Source organism: Bos javanicus, chromosome 3 (assembly GCF_032452875.1).
Source record: "Bos javanicus breed banteng chromosome 3, ARS-OSU_banteng_1.0, whole genome shotgun sequence".
In the NCBI taxonomy this organism is placed as follows: Eukaryota; Metazoa; Chordata; class Mammalia; order Artiodactyla; family Bovidae; genus Bos; species Bos javanicus.
In genome coordinates this window covers 73,833,641-73,852,723 of record NC_083870.1, presented here as the reverse complement: position 1 = coordinate 73,852,723, position 19,083 = coordinate 73,833,641, and the positions used below count along the sequence as shown (strand labels likewise).

At 37.7% G+C, this 19,083-nt stretch overlaps 1 protein-coding gene across 1 annotated transcript in view; it reads right to left on the bottom strand.

The window, feature by feature from the left end:
* Window positions 1-19,083, bottom strand: part of NEGR1 (neuronal growth regulator 1) — a 1,040,237-nt gene that overhangs the window by 213,857 nt on the left and 807,297 nt on the right. Inside the window, exon 6 of the mRNA XM_061411594.1 lies at window positions 6,824-6,975. Within this exon, the coding sequence (XP_061267578.1) occupies window positions 6,824-6,975 (152 nt within the window). The remainder of the gene's footprint in view (window positions 1-6,823; window positions 6,976-19,083) is intronic.

Here is a 19,083-nt window from a genome sequence, read left to right as displayed (position 1 = left end):
TTGGCCACCTGATGCAAAGAGCTGACTCATTTGAAAAGACCCTGATGCTGGGAAAGATTGAGGGCAGGAGGAGAAGGGGATGACAGAGGATGAGATGGTTGGATGGCATCACTGACTCAATGGACATGGGTTTGCATGGACTCCGGGAGTTGGTGATAGATAGAGAGGCCTGGCGTGCTGTGGTTCATGGGTTGCAAAGAGTCAGACACGACTGAGTGACTTCAACTGATGTAAATGTTAAGTACATTGTTTATATAGATTTCTTCCTTCTTAACTATCTTTCCTTATCTCCCATTAGATTGTGAGTCTTTTAATACATGTCCTATAATCAAAGCAGGAAACAAAGTATATACGTGTTCTACTTATGAAAATGACTTTTATTGGTTATGAGATTACTAATCCAATGATGATGTACATTTGATAAATTAGACCTATAGATGGCAGGATGGGACCATCTTGTTCATATTCTTTAAGGAGCAGACCTAGAGGAATCATCTCCTTTAGTTGCTCATGTTCAGGGAGCAAAACACACACACACACACACACACACACACACACACTTAAAAATAATAATAAACTCCCCATAATTCTGAATCCCCAAGTTTTTACTTAATAAGGAATTTTGCTATGAATAGTTGACATGCTGTCATCCATCATTAAGTTTGTTAAAGCACTGTTCCCGGAGGCTGATCTACAGTGATCTGCAGAATATTCTTTTTTGCTCTCACACTCTTTCTGTCTCTTTCTCTACCTCTCTCTCACAAAGACTTTTTAGAATGCAGACACATTTCAGAAATATCTGGACAGGTAATCTAGAGAATGAGGGATTCATTGTATACTAGCTCTCCCATAGTTTTTTCACTGTAAATTTTACTTTCCTCTTACTTGAGGAAGTATTTACTCTCTACCTGAAGTAATTCTATTGATGAAATTACTGAAATCTCAGCTTAAAATTACAGCTCCTCTTACAATTACAGTCTAGAGCCTATGGGCCATGGTAAGCTAAAGAATTTAAATTGACTTCATATTAAATCAAAGCTGTTTATTGCTTCTTGGGGACCAAAGAAAGATGTGAGAAAAGAGGCCAAGAAACTAGAATGAGGGAAGCTTGAAAAAAAGCAAGAAGCCTGTTGAGTATCATTCACCAAAGACTGGGGTGATGCATCTTTGTGGGTCAGGAAGTTGTTGATATACAGCAGACTACTGGGCCTACTGATCAGAAAAGAAGCTCACAACAGGCCAGCTGCTGAGGCATCAAGGAAGAGGGATCATCAGCTACACTAGGCAGAGAATATCTGAAAATCTGTGTTCTTCCTTTCAGATCCTAGCCTATAGAAAGAGTAGTTTATTGCACATGTTTTTGCTCATCTTTTCACTGTACATGGCCTTTATGTGAAATTTTATTTACTCTCATACTGGAAACTACCACATCCATGCTGGTACTTCCGAATCATATCTCCATTCTGGACTTAAGTACAGCTACCCACTGGACATTGCCTCCAACTGACTATGTCTAAAATTAAACACATTTCTCTCTTTCAATATTCACCTTCTCCCCCAGTAAAAAAGGGGTTAATCCTCTTCTTACATTCTAGCCTGGTTAATGATATCCAAAGTAAACTGAAGTAGTTATCTAGATTTTCACAATTCCATTCCTATTGCCTTCAGATTTGGTCATTAGCTCCTCTGTCCTAATTATCTCTGTCATCCCTATAATTCTTTTTGTGCAATTATCTTCTTGTAAGTCTAATACTTGGGTGTAGCCCTCCACATTGCCTAGGAAAGTATTTCAGAAATTAAATCTGTTTATATCCATCCTTTATTACAAGGATTCAATGCCTCTCCAAAACTAGAAGGATAAAGTCCAAACTCACCTTCAGGCCCTTTCTGTCCTAAGTCTACCACCTTGTCCAGCCTCATCTCTCAACACTCTCTTCTTCCTTTTTCTCTAACCATATTAAACTACTACTAGGTCTTCAAATGTATCAGATTGTTTCATTCTGCTATGCCTTTACATGAGCTGTTCCATACAGGAGTATTTTTCTCCCTCCCATTCCCACACCCAGGCTCAACCCAATCACATCCTTGTCTCAAGGGTTTTCTCTATAAATTGCCCTGAATCATTAAGACTGAGTGTCTCATTCTTTCATTTGTGACACTGTACATTGTGCTCATGATTATTGTTGAATGAACTCTACAAAGTTCTGCCTTTGAAAATATGACAACAGTGAATAAAATAATATTTTGAAGTTGTAACTTAGTTATAATTCATACAGCGATATTACCTACTCTAGATGACAGTCCTTTCATGGTCCTCAAAATAGATTAAGAGCCTCTTCTCTGCCCTTGTACTCTACTGTTGACTATACTGCACTAGAGTTATCTGCTTCTGTACTCCTCTTCTTATTCATCTGAGGACTCTTTGAGAATGAAGTTCCCATTCTATGAATAATTTTCTTTCCAACATCTAGCACAGTGCTTCATATATTGTGGGCAGTCTATATATTTGATGGATAACTATTGCTACTGATAAAATGTTGGAGCCTTATAATAGAACAATTGCTTTACTTCTGTCTTTATGCTTTAAATCTAGATGTCTGAACTTCTATGCTGCAAACATCATATTTAATCTGGAATTAGTCCTACAAAGTATGGTTCACATACAGAGCAAGGGATGAAGCTAAGTTATAGCCAGAGTTGAGACATTATATCAAATTTACGTGCCTTCTCCCTTGATTACCAATGACAACTTACTACCTAAACCCTCAGTAAAGTACTGGTCAATCAGTCATCAAATAAGCTCAGCCATCTGTATATATAGTTTTTGAAAGCAACTGAACTGAGTATTCTTGGGAGGTGTGATATAATAACAATGGGTAACATATATTACATACATCATCCCACTTAATTTTTATCCTAAAGTGGGAGTTATCCAGGAATCATGTACGGATGTGAGAGGTGGACTATAAAGAAGGCTGAGTGCCAAAGAATTGATGCTTTTGAACTGTGGTGCTGGAGAAGATTCTTGAGATTCCTTGGAGAACAAGGAAATCAAACCATTCAATCCTAAAGGAAATCAACCCTGAATACTCATTGGAAGGACTGATGCTGAAGCTGAAGTTCCAGTACTTTGGCCACTTGATGCAAAGAGCTGACTCATTGGAAAAGACCCTGATGCTGGGAAAGACTGAAGGCAGAAGGAGAAGAGGGCAACAGAGGATGAGATGATTGGATGGCATCACTGATTCAATGGACATGAACTTGGGCCAACTCTGGGAGATGGTGAGGAACAGAGGGGCCTGGCATGCTGCAGTCCATGGAGTCATAAAGAGTGGACATGACGGTGACTGAACAACAATGGAGTGGGAGCTATTATTGCCCTTACTTTACAAATTAATTAACTGAAGCTTTGGCATTTACTCAAGATCATATAACTATATGTGATGAAACTGTGGTTCAAATTATGACCTGCTTGACTTCCATTATGTGTGAAACATAGACACACAAACATTTATACATAAAAAAGTGCTACATTCCTTTTTCGTGGTCTTAGTTATGGCAAGACTCTAAACTACAACTTCTTGACTTTTTCCTTCTTGATGATCTGGAAAATGTAGGTTATTACACATAAGAAGTAGAGTTTAATAGAATCGGGATTTATTCTAAATAGTTTTGGATAGGGACCTGATTCTCAGTGACTGAAACTCAATGTAGTGTTTGCTATGCATAAGCACTATGAAGGGAAACTCACATTTTTGATTAACTCTCTGAGCATATTAATATGCATGGATACAAATCATAATAATATGAATTTCTCTATTCATGGCTTGTTTCATATATCATTATTTACACAAATGGCAGACTCTTTGGAGTCTAATTCCTTTCTCCTGGATTGGAAGATGAGCACTTTGGTTTTACACTCCCCTGACTATAAGAAGGGCTGATATTCAATAACAGGTTAAAAAAAATTAGCAGGTCATGGGCCAACATTAGATCAGCTTAGGACCGACCACTTCTTTTGGATCAGTTTAGAGGTTGAAGGCTCTCCCATCTACAGACCTTGCGAAGATATGAAAGGAATTCTTATCGAGGGGAAACCAGCTTCACATGAACTTTTAAAAAAGCTGTCTTTCTCTACATAGTTTGAAGATTCATAGTGCCTGTGTTGGAGAATGGTACCATTCCAAAGAGTTTTAAAATCCCGTAAAAATGTATGTTCGAATGTCTCTGAGTCTCACTTTTAAAAATATTTCAGCCAAACATTAACCTCATTCATCTTTCATAAACTTAAAATTTTATATCTGGTGTATGTTGCCCATTTCTAACCATTTATTAAAAACAGTTTTTATACATTCAGCAATAGCACCTTAAATTACTAAAATTTATATTAAAAAAAAAAGCTAAGAAAGGCAAACATGTTACATGTAGAGGTTTATCTTTCAATAATATGTTGCAAATGATACTGGTTTTATGTTTAGCACAGTGAGAAACAGTGAAACATAGAAGTTAAAACCTGGGACTCTGAAATTAGACTGTTGATCAGGTTTGTGCTTTGTCACTTATTAGCCATTTGACTTTGACCAAGCTTTTAATTTCCCTTCATTTTAGTTTCCTCATCTGTAAGAAGAGAATTTTAGAATTTACCTTTTATGGTAGTGTGAGAATTAAAAGAACAAATTCATATAAAGATATTGGAACAGAATCATTTAAAGATATTATCTGGTTTACAGTAAGTTCACAAATAAGTATTACCATCACTGTAATATTCCTTTATATAACTGGAGATTAAAATATACTTTGCACAGCTAAATCTCAGTCTATTCATTCATTCATTAATTGTCTATTCAAACACTGTTTAATTCACTTATTCACTAAATAAGTTGTCTATGTGAATATCAGACATAGTTTAATATTGTCTATGAAATATTAGACACCGTGCTTAGTGATATGGGAGAATTAATCAGACATTGATTCTGTCTTCTCAACAAACATAATTTGGTAGAGAGATACAAACTATGCAAAAATAATTATTGTAAAAAATAGAAACTCTTAGTGCAATAAGAGTTTCAGGTGAGGTCACACAAGAGTTTTGAATATACAGACATTTCTTCAAACTTCCAGGGTTAAGTTCAAAACTATAGACAAAATTTGCATATTATGTCTTTCTTAATGAATTTCAATCAAATTGTTCTAGTTATCCTTAGCACTTCTATACACAGAAAGTCAGCAACAAAGGAAGATCATCAGAGTCCATTCTGAAGATACCATGTTTAGAAGCCTTTTCAGCAGTGCATTATATCCAGATGACTGTGCTAAGGTTGCCAGAGTAAAACAAACAAATAAATGACATTTGTTTCTAATTTGTTACATTCATTAATGCTTCAGTTTTGAAAATCAGAGTGTGATTTAGAAATTTAAGTAGCAAAAATTAATGTGTTATTAAGCCTTAAATTTTTCTTTACTTGGTTTAATTCATTTACCTTTTCAGGTTCTTGAATATTTAAACAATTTAAAATATTAATAACATTACAAAAGAAGTATCAATATTTACATTAACTTGGAATTCACACTGCTGTATAATATTTGCAATGTTATTATTCATAATTACACTAAGTAAATAATCTTCATGGAAGAAACTTAAGCAAGTATATTATACTTTGACTATTTTGTGGCAAGCAATGCGTTTCTTTCAGAGTAGGGGGTACTAAGACATACTTTATAATATTGAACTGAAATAATACATGATGTGATTTTTTAAAAGTGTATATAGGACAAATCATCTTAAATTATTATTTTCTATTAACAACCAACTGATATATTTTATTTAACAATAGAGATTCTTAAATCTTGGTAATTCAGAGTTCATAAATCATGAAACTTATTTAATATTTTTAAGTAGTAGGAGTATTATATATCCCGTTCCTCATTTCTGCAAAATAGAAACAATCATGTCTGTGAAGAACTCATAATATTTGCCTTTTTCAGAGAGCGCTTACTATCAAAGGATGACAGCATAAATATACATATGTCAGGTTACCATAAAAACATAAACTATCAAAGATAAGAATGGTTTAGATAACTGTACAACTAAAAAGACAGCATATTCTCTGGAGTCTTCTTTGAACATTTTGAGTAACATTCCACTTCAAAATCAGGAATATTTTATGGTTATAACAACTCTTGAACAACAGCTTCTAAAAAGTACTAAAACTAATTGAAAACGTTAAAATATAATTCTCTACTTTCCCCTAATCCTTGTGTTTGGTCTTCTTTTTTTTCATTTCTTGTCCTTAGGAACTAAGATACATTAGAACTAAAGTGCCTATTTAAGTAAAACCTTATGTTCTTTTTCAAAATACAGTTTTGAGTAAAAACATTACCTATATGGATAAAATATTTTGTCCATCATCATTTACTCACTATTGTATCATTTACTCACTATTATACCTTGGTCATGGTGAAATTCTCACTATTTCAAAATATCTAGAGAAAGTCAACCAAGAGTAAATTCAATCCAGATTAATTTATGCTTAAATATAATGAATTTTTGAAAACAAAACAAAACTAAATTCTACCAACCAACCATCATCAGTCAGAAGACATCTTTAGTGTATCCTATTATTTATGTAACATTCTCCTTTTCTCAGATCTAAAATATTTTTCTAAGCACATATGTAATTCTATAGGGATTATCAAATTCTCCAACATCCAGATTATTTGGGGACCAAATTTCCTCTGTGTAAGGAACATGACACATCAGGCTGAGCTCATAGACAGGAACCAAAAGGCCCTGGGAGCATTTTGGTAATTCTGTGTTACTTACGGCTGAGAGGCAGGCTCGCGTTGGTTGTGCCTAGCTTGTTGACAGCCACACAAGTATAGTTGCCGAAGTGCTCCTGTGTCACATTGGTAACAGTGAGAATAGATCTTGTGCTAAAATTTTGAATGATAATTCCTTGTTGGCCATTGAACAGCCTAAAAGACAAAATAAACTCTAGGTAAATATGTATTGTGAATACCATTTTCATTTTTATCTAGATGGGGTTGTCATGGTAACCCATAGACAGTTTTGACCATGCTGCTGTTAGCATATAACATGATAACAATGTAATTATATTTTCCTTACAGTAGTAGATACCAGGGAAGGGAAACTGTATGACAGTGGCAGACTGTTCCTATGGGATTATCTGTGCTATATAACAAACCAGACTTAGATAACCACATGTCCTGTCCATACATTGATTTGTATTTTAGAAAATTAAACACATTACAGCAATGGCATCTCAACTGTTAAAGCCAAGGAAAAGTAAAAGGGATTAAATATAATGATTCCATTAAAAACACAAACTCCTGATTTCTAAAAAGTTGACCAGAATATGTCTGTGTACTAAGTTGCTTTAGTTGTGTCTGACTCTTTGCCATCCTATGGACTGTAGCCCACCAAGCTCCTCTGTCCATAGGATTCTCCAGACAAGAATACTGGAGTGGACTGCCATGCCCTCCGCCAGGGAATCTTCCTGACTGAGGAATCGAACCCAAGTCTCTCATGTTTCCTGCATCGGCAGGGGCGGGTTCTTTAACACTAGCGCCACCTGGTGAGGCCTAGGCTATTTCAAATGATAGTTTTAGATAACTTTCATCATGAAAGTTAATCCTATAGCTGTGGTAGGATGGTTCTGAGTCCAGACTCAACACTTAACTGCTACTTTACTGTAGGTACAACCCAAATAGATGACTTGTTAAATCTACAAAAAGAAAAAAAAAAAGTTAAATTTAATATTGAGGGTAGTATCTAAGTTGAGTCCTATCTTCGGTTGGTTTCCCAGGAGGCTCAGTGGTAAACAATCTGCTTTCCAAGCAGAAGAGGCTGGTTCAAACCCCGGGTCAGGAAGATCCCCTGGAGAAGGAAAAAACAACCCACTCCAGTATTCTTGCCTAGACAATCCTGTGGGGGGTTGCACAGAGTCAGACATGACTTCGTGACTAGGCAGCAGCAGCAGCAGCCTATCTGTGCCACATTTTAGTAATGTGCCTAATAAAGTCCTTTAACCTTTCTAGACTCAATATAGGATTCAATTTTACCTGATTCCATCCTGAATACTCAACTTTCCTTCTCCACACTTACCAGTAGAGGCCCTTACTCTCAGATAGGCTGACATAGTTCTCCCATTTTCAATGCTTCACATGATTGCTTCTGCTTCACTCTTTTCCTGAATCTTACCCCAATGGTCAACATCTCTTTTTATCTCTGACAGCCAGACCTTTTCATCCTCATGTAAGTCTGATCTATGTCCTATGTCTCCTACTCTGCTGCTGCTACTGCTGCTGCTAAGTCGCTTCAGTTGTGTCCGACTCTGTGTGACCCCATAGACGGCAGCCCACCAGGCTCCCCCATCCCTGGGATTCTCCAGGCGAGGACATGGAAGCAACCTAGATGTCCATCAGCAGATGAATGGATAAGAAAGCTGTGGTATATATACACAATGGAGTATTACTCAGCCATTAAAAAGAATACATTTAAATAAGTTCTAATGAGGTGGATGAAACTGGAGCCTATTATACAGAGTGAAGTAAGCCAGAAAGAAAAACACCAATACAGTATACTAATGCATATATACGGAATTTAGAAAGATGGTAACAATAACCCTGTATATGAGACAGCAAAAGAGACACTGATGTATAGAACAGTCTTTTGGACTCTGTGGGAGAGGGAGAGGGTGGGATGATTTGGGAGAATGGCATTGAAATATGTACAGTATCATATATGAAACAAGTCGCCAGTCCAGGTTCGATGCACGATACTGGATGCTTGGGGCTGGTGCACTGGGATGACCCAGAGGGATGGTATGGGGAAGTAGGAGGGAGGATGGTTCAGGATGGGGAACACATGTATACCTGTGGCGGATTCATTTTGATATATGGCAAAACCAATACAATATTTTAAACTTAAAAAAAAAAAAAAAAGAACACTGGAGTGGGTTGCCATTTCCTTCTCCAGTGCATGAAAGTGAAAAGTGAAAGTGAAGTTGCTCAGTCGTGTCCAACTCTTAGCGATCCCATGGACTGCAGCCTACCACGCTCCTCCACCCATGGGATTTTCCAGGCAAGAGTACTGGAGTGGGTTGCCATTGTCTTCTCTGATCTCTCCTACTCTGCTGCTCCCTAAATGACTTTCCTTTCTCTGTGTCTCTTTCTCTTACTCTGCATATCACTCTCCAAATTGTTGTAGAATTTATAATATCAAAACCACAATATTGCATTGTTCTCTCTAGCAGTTTCTATACATACAAGTCTACCCAAATAAACTGAATTGTTTTAAATTTCTCAAAAGGCAAGGCCATATGGACATACTTTATATTTGAATTCTACATAGCATGTAATAGTTGTATCTTAGGTGAATAATACATATTTCATAAGTCAATAGGGCTTCCCTGGTGGTTAAGATGGTAAAGCATCTGCCTGCAATGCAGGAGACCTGGGTTTGATCCCTGGGTTGGTAAGATACCCTGAAGAAGGGAATGGCAAACCACTCCAGTCTTCTCGCCAGGAGAACTCCACGGACAGAGGAGCCTGGTGGGCTCTATTAGACCATGAGGTTGCAAAGAGTTGGACATGACTGAGTGACTAACACTCTCATGTATGTCAATGAAGTTTGAATGACATCCCCATAACACAGGGATCACTAAGTCCCCTTCAGTGGCCCCTTTAAGAATGCTTCTTTCTAAATATGAAATCTGCTATAATGAGAAGCCAACCAAATAATAACTTCTCCCTAACAAACCCCAAAATTTATTGTGAAAGAATGTGCTAATCATAATATGGGCTACAGAAGCTCTTAGCTCAAACGGCTTGTTAATTTTTCTTCTTTAATGTGTTCAAGTCTTAGTATTAAGCATTTCTTTAATCACAAAGATGCTAATAATTGACATTCCCCCGAGAGTTTAGGTTGAACTCCTTTGCATTATGTTATGTGACTTGCATCTGAATTTAGATAAAATATACTGGAGTTAAATGCAGATTAAAATAAGCAACCATGCTTGATTACTCTGGGAATTACTTATATTTCATGTCATAGCTAAATTTGGCTTATCCAAAACTCAAATTTTAATCAGATAAATAAAATTTTTAGTTTAATAAGTATTGAAAAAATTTCACTTGACCTATAAACCTAATGACCTCCAATTCTGACACAAGAAAATATGGCATAAAATATCTAGGACATGGAAATTTTAAACATCTGTATCATGGGGCTTCCCTAGTAGCTCAGTTGGTAAAGAATCCACCTGCAATGCAGGTGACCCCGGTTCGATTTCTGGGTTGCGATCTGCTGGAGAAGGGATAGGCTACCCACTCCAGTATTCTTGGGCTTCCCTGGTGGCTCAGCTGGTAAAGAATCTGCCTGCAATGTGGGAGACTTGGGTTCAATCCCTGGGTTGGGAAGATCCCCTGGAGAGGGGAAAGGCTACCCACTCAAGTATTCTGGCTGGAGAATTCCATGGTTTGTATAGTACATGGGGTCACAAAGAGTTGGACACAACTGAGCAACTTTACTGAGACTGATACTTCTCAATATAGTATCATATTGCAAATCTATCAATATTTATGCTAAAATCCCACAGTGATTCTTACATATTTTTCTGCATCACATCAGTAAATTTACTTTTAAACAATAGTATATGATATGAATAAAAATCCAGTTTCATTGTCCTTCATTATAGCAGATTTCAAGCTTTAACATGATGGCTTAAATCAAATTGTGTGTGCATGCTCAGTCATGTTCAACAATTTGCAACCCTATGAACTGTAGCCTACCAGGCTCCTCTGTCTATAGGATTCACCAGGCAAGAATACTAGAGTGGGTTGCCATTTCCTCCTCGAGGGGATCTTCGTGACTGAACCCACCTTTCCCATATCTCCTGCACTGGCAAGTGGATTCTTTCACAACTGAACCACCCAGGATTAGGTAAGCCCATGTCTGATAGTCTCCCTGGTGGCTCAGCAATAAAGAATCTGCCTGTCAATGCAGGAGATACAGGTTTGATCCCTGGACCAAGGAAGATCCCTTGGAAGAAATGGCAACCCACTCCAGTATTCTTGCCTGAGAAATCCCGTGGACAGAAGAGCCTGGAAGGCTATAGTCCTTGGGATCACAAAAGGGTCAGACATGACTTAGAGACTAAACGATAACAAAATGCTAAGGCTGTATCTTCCAGAGGACTCAGCAACTCCTTAGACTACTAACTCCCTTTTGTGTCCCATCTACCAAAACCAAGACTCATTTTTCTACCAAAGAATTGAGGAGATATTTGTTAGAGTCTTCATTTGGCTAGACTCTGGAGAGAAAATCCCAAGGGAGTATACTCTGTTACTTCATGGCACTGTTTGCTTATGTTCCTTATGGCTGTTCTTCTGAGCTGGGTTCCAACTTTCTGCCCTTTAATGTATCTGAAGGCAAAGCCGCAGATGTTGCTAAACCATGCAGTGAATCCATACTCTGTATGTGCAGGCCCATTTTTGGCCCCTAGCCAGCAGTGTTATGTGTATTCTTACCAGAGTGGCACATTAGTGGCATTTTAGCAGTAGCAGCTCCTTCTGCTCTGATCAGCCTGGCAGGTGATTATGGCCAATAAAAGAGAAAAGCATCTTCCCTGGGGGGATTTTCTTCCCTGAGAGAAAGCTATCTCTGAGATAACTGGAAAAGTCCAAAGCTTACTTTCTTCTATCCTGGGGAGTTTTAGAAGTACTGACTGCTCACGCATCATTGAAGAACCTGCCTTTGCCTGGTAGATGACTGGGGAACTCTTTCCAAAGCTGACCTGGAAGGAGAGTGACTTCTGAGATGGGATATATCTCTGGAGGGTATATTTCTATGATTTTCCTACAGTTATCTGGAGATAGTGTTAGTGAAAGTTTTCTCAGCTATTTAAATCAATTCTAAAAATTACTATAGAAATGAGTTCTATGCTGGGTGATTAGGGGCTAAGCTGAACAACACATTATTACTGAAGCTTTTCCAAGAAGAATCATATATATTCATATATATATATGAATACATCTTAGTTATTATTATTAATACTTATTATTAATAGATAAAAAAAAAAGAACTATGCCTAGAAATCCCATCATGAGTGACCCTAATGTAATTTCACTGCTTCACTGAAAATAAATAAGGAAAGAGATCTTTATGATGAGTTTTTTAATGAAGCAGGCTTCTTCTAATATGTTTAAATATAATTATATTTTCCAGAAAGAGAGTCATTCTTTTTATATCAAACATACATTTGACAAATTGAATTGCTGTTCTGTGTTAAAGAAAATCCTTAGTAGGTTTCAAGTGTGTGCCATGAGCCTATTCACGGGATGATCCTGGATCCACTGGATTTTTCACATTTATTCTAGATTTGTTTGAATCCAGACTTCTTTATTTGCATCAGTGATGTGAAATCTGAAAGTGGCAACTCAAGAAATAGTTCACAACACAACTTGTAGTGAAACTGGAGAACAAAAAAATTGGAATATTGCCTTTTCAGGAGTTCATTCTCTTTTCCTAGACACTTAACCCTTTCAAGTTCTAAGAGAATGGTTCTTGTACTTAGCTTATAGAATGAGAGATGTTTTATTATAATCCCTCCACTCAAAAAGAAAAAAACAAACTCTATTATGTTAGGAATTAAATATGATATTCCTTAGCATGTGGTGCCTGCTTAGAAATGTCTGGTCACTTTTTTTTTTTTTTTTGCATTTTTACTATTCACTGGACCCCGTGGATATAAGATTCTTCTACTACTGTGGGCTCTGAGGTCCTCTACCCTCTGTTACCCCTAGGAGTTTGTTCCAAATCACTATGATCTGCATCACCCCCACCACCAAATCCATATATTGAAATCCTAAGTCTCAGAGACAATGGTATTAGTAGGTGGGTCTTTGGGAGGAACTTAAAAGTGATGAAGGTAAAACCTTCATGGTTGAGATCAGTACTTCATAAAAGAGACTTCAGAGATATTCCTACCTGTTTCTGCCATGTGAAGATGCAATGAGAAGTCTGACACCCAGAAGGGTATCCTCACCCAATCATGCTGGCACCTTGATCTTGGACTCTCAGCCTCCAGCACTGTGAGATAAATTTCTTTGGTTTATAAGCTACCCAGTCTGTGGTATTTTGTTGTAGCAGCTCAGATGGACTAAGACACATACCAAGGACCACTGCCCTCCTTCTTCTTTCTTCTGTCTTTTGTTAATATCTCATATATCTGTGAACTGAAGGCTATTTGCTTTGCCAGCAGATTCTGGGCTTCCCTCAGAGCTCAGTTAGTAAAGAGTCTGTGGAGCCTGGTAGGCTGCAGTCCATGGGGTCTCTAAGAGTCGGACACGACTGAGCGACTTCACTTTCACTTTTCACTTTCATGCATTGGAGAAGGAAATGGCAACCCATTCCAGTGTTCTTGCTTGGAGATTCCCAGGGACGGCAGAGCCTGGTGGGCTGCCATCTATGGGGTCACACAGAGTCGGACACGACTGAAGCAACTTAGCAGCAGCAGCAGCAGCAGCAGCAGCAGCTTGCAATGCAGGAGACTCCAGTTCGATTCCTGGGTTGGGAAGATCCCCTGGAGAAGGGAAAGGCTACCCACTCCAGCATGCTAGCCTGGAGAATTCCATGGACTGTATAGTCCATGGGTTCAGACACAACTGAGAAACTTTCATTTCACTTCACTTCACTTCTGCCAACTCATAACTGACACAGCCTGACCAATTAACTAGTTCTGAATTAGAACAGTTCTTCATATTTTCAGTGTCAGAAGCAGCACATGGAAAGCATATTAATAGCTATGGTACTTCTCTTTCTGGTACATGAAATGTTAACAAACTTTACAATAATAACCTCTCTTAAACAGTATTTATCTAGGATAGCCAGAAAAACCCAGAGCAACATCACAACAGCAAAACTGGCCATTTAGCCATTAGCACTGATTGTCAAAGTTGCAAAAATAAATGGAACAACTAAACCTGACCTCATTCATTTAAAATATAAATCCAGCCTCAGTACAAATTTTGGGACTATAATTTTTATTTGCCTTTCCAGGTCAGGAGTAACAATAGCTATTTCTAGAGAAGCAAGCATTTGTTGGGAAAGATTGAAGGCAGGAGGAGAAGGGGATGACAGAGGATGAGATGGTTGGATGGCATCACTGACTCAATGGACATGAGTTTGAGTAAACTCCGGAAGTTGGTGATGGACAGGGAGACCTGGTATGTTGTAGTCCATGGGGTCGCGAAGAGTTGGACATGACTGAGCGACTGAACTGAACTGAACTGAAGCTTTCAGGTGCAAATAGTCACAAGAAAACTCCATTGCTAGTACAGGAACCATATATAAGTGTGTCAGATAACAACAATTAAATTATTAAAATAACTTGCAAAAAAAATAAATTAAAAAACAACTTTCAATAGGAATGGGAAAGGTGTTCTTAAATGGTAATAGATCTTTTATCAGACTAGAATTACAAAAGAATATGATAATAATATGGGCTTCCTTGGTGGCTCAGATGGTAAAGAATCTTCCTGCAATGCAGGGGACCTGGGTTTGATCCCTGGGTTGGGAAGATCCCTTGGAGAAGGGCATGGATACCCCCTCCAGTATTCTTGCCTGGAGAATTCCATGGACATAGGATCCTGGCTTGCTATAGTCCATGGAGTCACAAAGAGTCAGACACGACTGAGTGACTATATACACACACACACACACACCTGATAATAATATATCATGTTATACAACTGGATAAGATGAATACAGGCTTACTAACTGATATTTGGGTGGTAGCATAGGAAATATGGAAGGTGGTAGGGGAAAATAAGCAGCTCTGGAATCATACAAGTTATATTTACAAAGAAAAGGAACATTACTTCCAGAAATTGATTTCAGGCTTGTGGAGTTCCAAGTCATGGTATGAACTACAGACAGTTCAAAAAAAGAGCTTTAGAGAAAGTCACGGGTGATGATAAATATTCTGATATGGTATTAATGGAAATAAAGATTAATTTTGTCATCAAATGATTATTAAATATCTCCTATGCTTGAGGCACTGATTTAGGAACCAAAGAGAAATAGACAAATAGAACACTATTAGTATCTAAAGGGTTTTAGCTACATCTGAAAATCTGAAAATGACACTGAGACGGCATATAGGTCCTTGTACAACACATCTTTTAATGGCTCTTTCAATGTTAAAGTTTCAGCTTAAATACATATATCTGGCTCTGAATTCATGACTATTTCTGTCTTTTCAGTGTGAGCAGGAATGGTTTATGAATGTGGAAAATACTAGCTGCTCTCAACACATTTATGACAGAAGTTAATCTAAGAAATTTCAACGTTATACAGAAACTTTTAGTGTTAAGAGTGTGGGAAACTGACATTTAGGCATTTTCAAAGGTATGATCAACTAATCTTCATAGCCATCCTATAAGGTAAGCATTATTGGTCCTATTTTGCAGATGAGAAAAAAGAACAATTTAGAAAAAAATAAATATTTTTATTTTCCACTGTTTGATAAGTGAAAGTGAAAGTTGCTCAGTCACGTCTGACTCTTTGTGACCCCATGGACTATACAGCCCATGGAATTCTCTAAGCTAGAATCCTGGAGTGGGTAGCCTTTCCCTTCTCCAGGGGATCTTCCCAACCCAGGGATCGAACCCAGGTCTACCTAATTGCAGGCAGATTCTTTACCAGCTGAGCCATAAAGGAAGCCCAAGAATACTGGAGTGAGTAGCCTATCCCTTCTCCAGTAGATCTTCCTGACCCAGGAATTGAACCTGGGTCTCCTGCATTGCAGGCAGATTCTTTACCAACTGAACTATTAGGGAAGCCCATTTGATAAGTTGTAGAACCAAAATTAAAATCTGGGTCTTCTGAATATTGGTATCCTCCAAAAGTAGCAACTGATATTTTGAAACCACCAAGAGAAATCAGGATATTGCATTTGAATTTGGAGAGACAAGTCACAAATCATGGGTTGTTGAAGGAAGTCAAGTTAAATCAAGGAATAAAACTAATGGTGCTAAATAACCAAGTTTTCATGTGGCATTTATGCCAAGAAAGCCAGGTTCAACTCATGAGGTGAAACTAGTGGGGTAGATACTCAAACAAAAATGTAGGGTTTGGTTCAAATAGCTGCCTGGTGATTTCTCTGGCAGTTCAGATAAGCTAGAGGCCTCTTAACTATCTATTATGGGCTTAATTATGCACATCAATGCCACCCCTTACATCAGGTGTCATTAGCCTCCAGTGGAGTTAGCCTTTCAGGCTACTCAAGGTCCCAAGATGAGAAGCATGAAATCGGTTTCACCTCTCTCCTCAGTTCACCTTCCTTCACACACACATACCTTTTCAGTTTCAATTATTGCTTATTTTTTTTCCCCCTAGCTTCACTAAATATTTGGGTGGTAGTAAATCCCAATAGTGTACATGCATGCTGTATGTACCAAGATTGACAGGAAAAAAAAAAAAAAACAGAACCTAGAAGATTAACAAGAAAGCAATATAATTTAAGCCCAGAATTGTCTCTAAAGTCTGAATTTTAGTGATGCTCTGAAGTTACTGTGTTCTCTCTGACTTGGTCAAATCATCATCATAACATTAAATACATCTCTTTGTAAGTTCTCATATATTTGTGTGGCTTTTGATTGTGTTCCACATTCCCCATTAGAGTGTAATTACATTCAGGCAAGGATTCAGGCTGGTTTTGTTATTCATCATATTCTAAGTATGTAACAGAGTGCTGGGCATTTAATAATTATACAGTAAGTATGTGCTTGACTGAGTGAATTATGTTTTTACATTTTTTAATGCTTAGGTTTTCATCTATAAAATGGGAAAAATGAAGCCAATTTCAAAGTTAATAGAATATTTTTAAGCATATAAAATGTAATATTATATGTATATATACACATATATATCAAACACACTAAGCACTGGATATATGATAGGTGTCATAATTGTTCAGTGATAGAGTCTGTTTCTTAGAACAGATACATTTCCTCTCAGATGGCAGAAAAATATTAAATATTGAGCATACAGGAAATTATTTTTAAAGAAAAGATCTAGGAGAGTGACTGAAAGGGTCATGGCATCATGATTTCAAGATATACCAAACTCAGTATCAATTACATGCACATTAACAACCTCATCTAGGCTTTTCACAGAAGTGCAGGGTAGATAAAAAAAAGTAAAAAGAGGGAGGAGAGGAACTGCTAGAAACCAGAGAGACATGAAAATTTATATGAACATGCTACTATAGCAACCTATTGGTTTACTGTATTGCTTGGCACTCAAGGCCCCAAAACAATGTATCATTTATTCCCAGGAACAGACTGGAGGATATCATGCGTCACTGTCTTAGCCCCAAGGGGTATCTATCTTTAGTTGCATATTTGAATAAATTAATATTATTATAATATATTAGGACATTTTAATGATTTTAGACTTTATTAGGCTATTTAAAATGTATGTTTTGTTTATTTCATCAATTTTAATGAAATTAATAATTTTAGATCAGAGACCTTTGGGCTGCCTTACTTGTGACAGTTTGATTTGCACAGGAATGATATTGCCTTTTAACCCTATATCAAATAAACGAAGGCTACAGTGCAGATGTCAATATTTCCCTGACTGCAGTGAGTCTTGTATCCCTGGCAGCCTGGCCTGTGTCTAGATTTCTCTTCTCTGCTTCAACTGCTTTTCTAATATCAATGTGCTTATGATTTTAATGTCAAATTTTATCCTACAATGTACCAACACAACCACTTTGCACAGACTGAGTTGACAAGAAGAAATCCTGGGAAATCAGAGTTGAGCAACAGAAACTAGCTCCTTTCTGGAATCACATATTGGGTTTACAGTGTTCCACAATCTAAGGTGATGATACATTTCTATAAATAGTCTCATCAATTTGAAGATATATCAAAACTAGAATGACTCTACTTTATCATTATGAAAAGGCCACAATTCATTCTCGCAACAGAGTTTGTTCCAAACACCATGTTAGATGTTGAAAGCATGATGGTTAACACAGCAGAACTCTTACTCCCTGGTAGATTATATTAGGAGGAGAGATGGGCAAGTAAAAAAGTTGAGTATGGTTTAAAAGAGTATTTCAAGGAGGCTTCCTGGGTGACTCACTGGTATAGAATCCACCTGCCAGTGCAGGAGACACAGGTTCAAACTCTGATCCAGGAAGATCCCGCATGCCACAGAGCAACAAAGTCTGTGTACCATGACTCTTGAGCCTGTGTTCTAGAGCCCAGAACTGCAATTACTGAGCCCACATGCTGCAGCTACTGAAGGCTGCACATCCTAAAGCCCGTGTTCTGCAACAAAATAAGCCATTGCAATGAGAAACCTGTGCACCACAACTATAGAGTAGTCCTGACTCACCTCAACTAGAGAAAGCCCAGGCAACAAAAAAGAGACAGAACAGCCAAAAATAAATAAATGAATAAACAATGAATTCTGCAAGAGTTTTGTAAAAGTACTTAGATAGAGGTGAGCAAATGGGAGTACATCTGGAGAGCTTCCTCTTTGAGCATGAAAGTCTCAGGTAGTTTTCTGAGAGAAGGTGACCTCTGAATTGAGACAAAAGGACTAGTGGAAGGCAGAGGTACTTGTCAAAGGTAGCCAGGGTGTGTGTGTGTGTGTGTGTGTGTGTGTGTGTAACGGGCTTATAAGCAAAACACCCAACATACGAAGAGGCTTGAAAGACAGAAATAATATCACAGTTTGGTAATTGAATATTTCAGGATGGATAAACCCCTATTTTGAGACAGCAGAATGGCAAGATTTATAGCCAGAGAGGTCAACAGGGGCTAGAACATGAAGGTCTCCCATGCATGCTGTACTGTTAGGACTTTATTCTAGGGGTAGTCAGGAATCACTGAAGGATTCCAGGACAAAGTGATAAGGCCGAGTATTTACTTTGGAAATATCACTATGCATTTTAAGAGCACGACCAAAACCCTGCTTGCTCATGGACTGTGTATCCAGTATCAACACCTGATTTCACTATGCTTCCCAAGCAAACTCGGCACTCG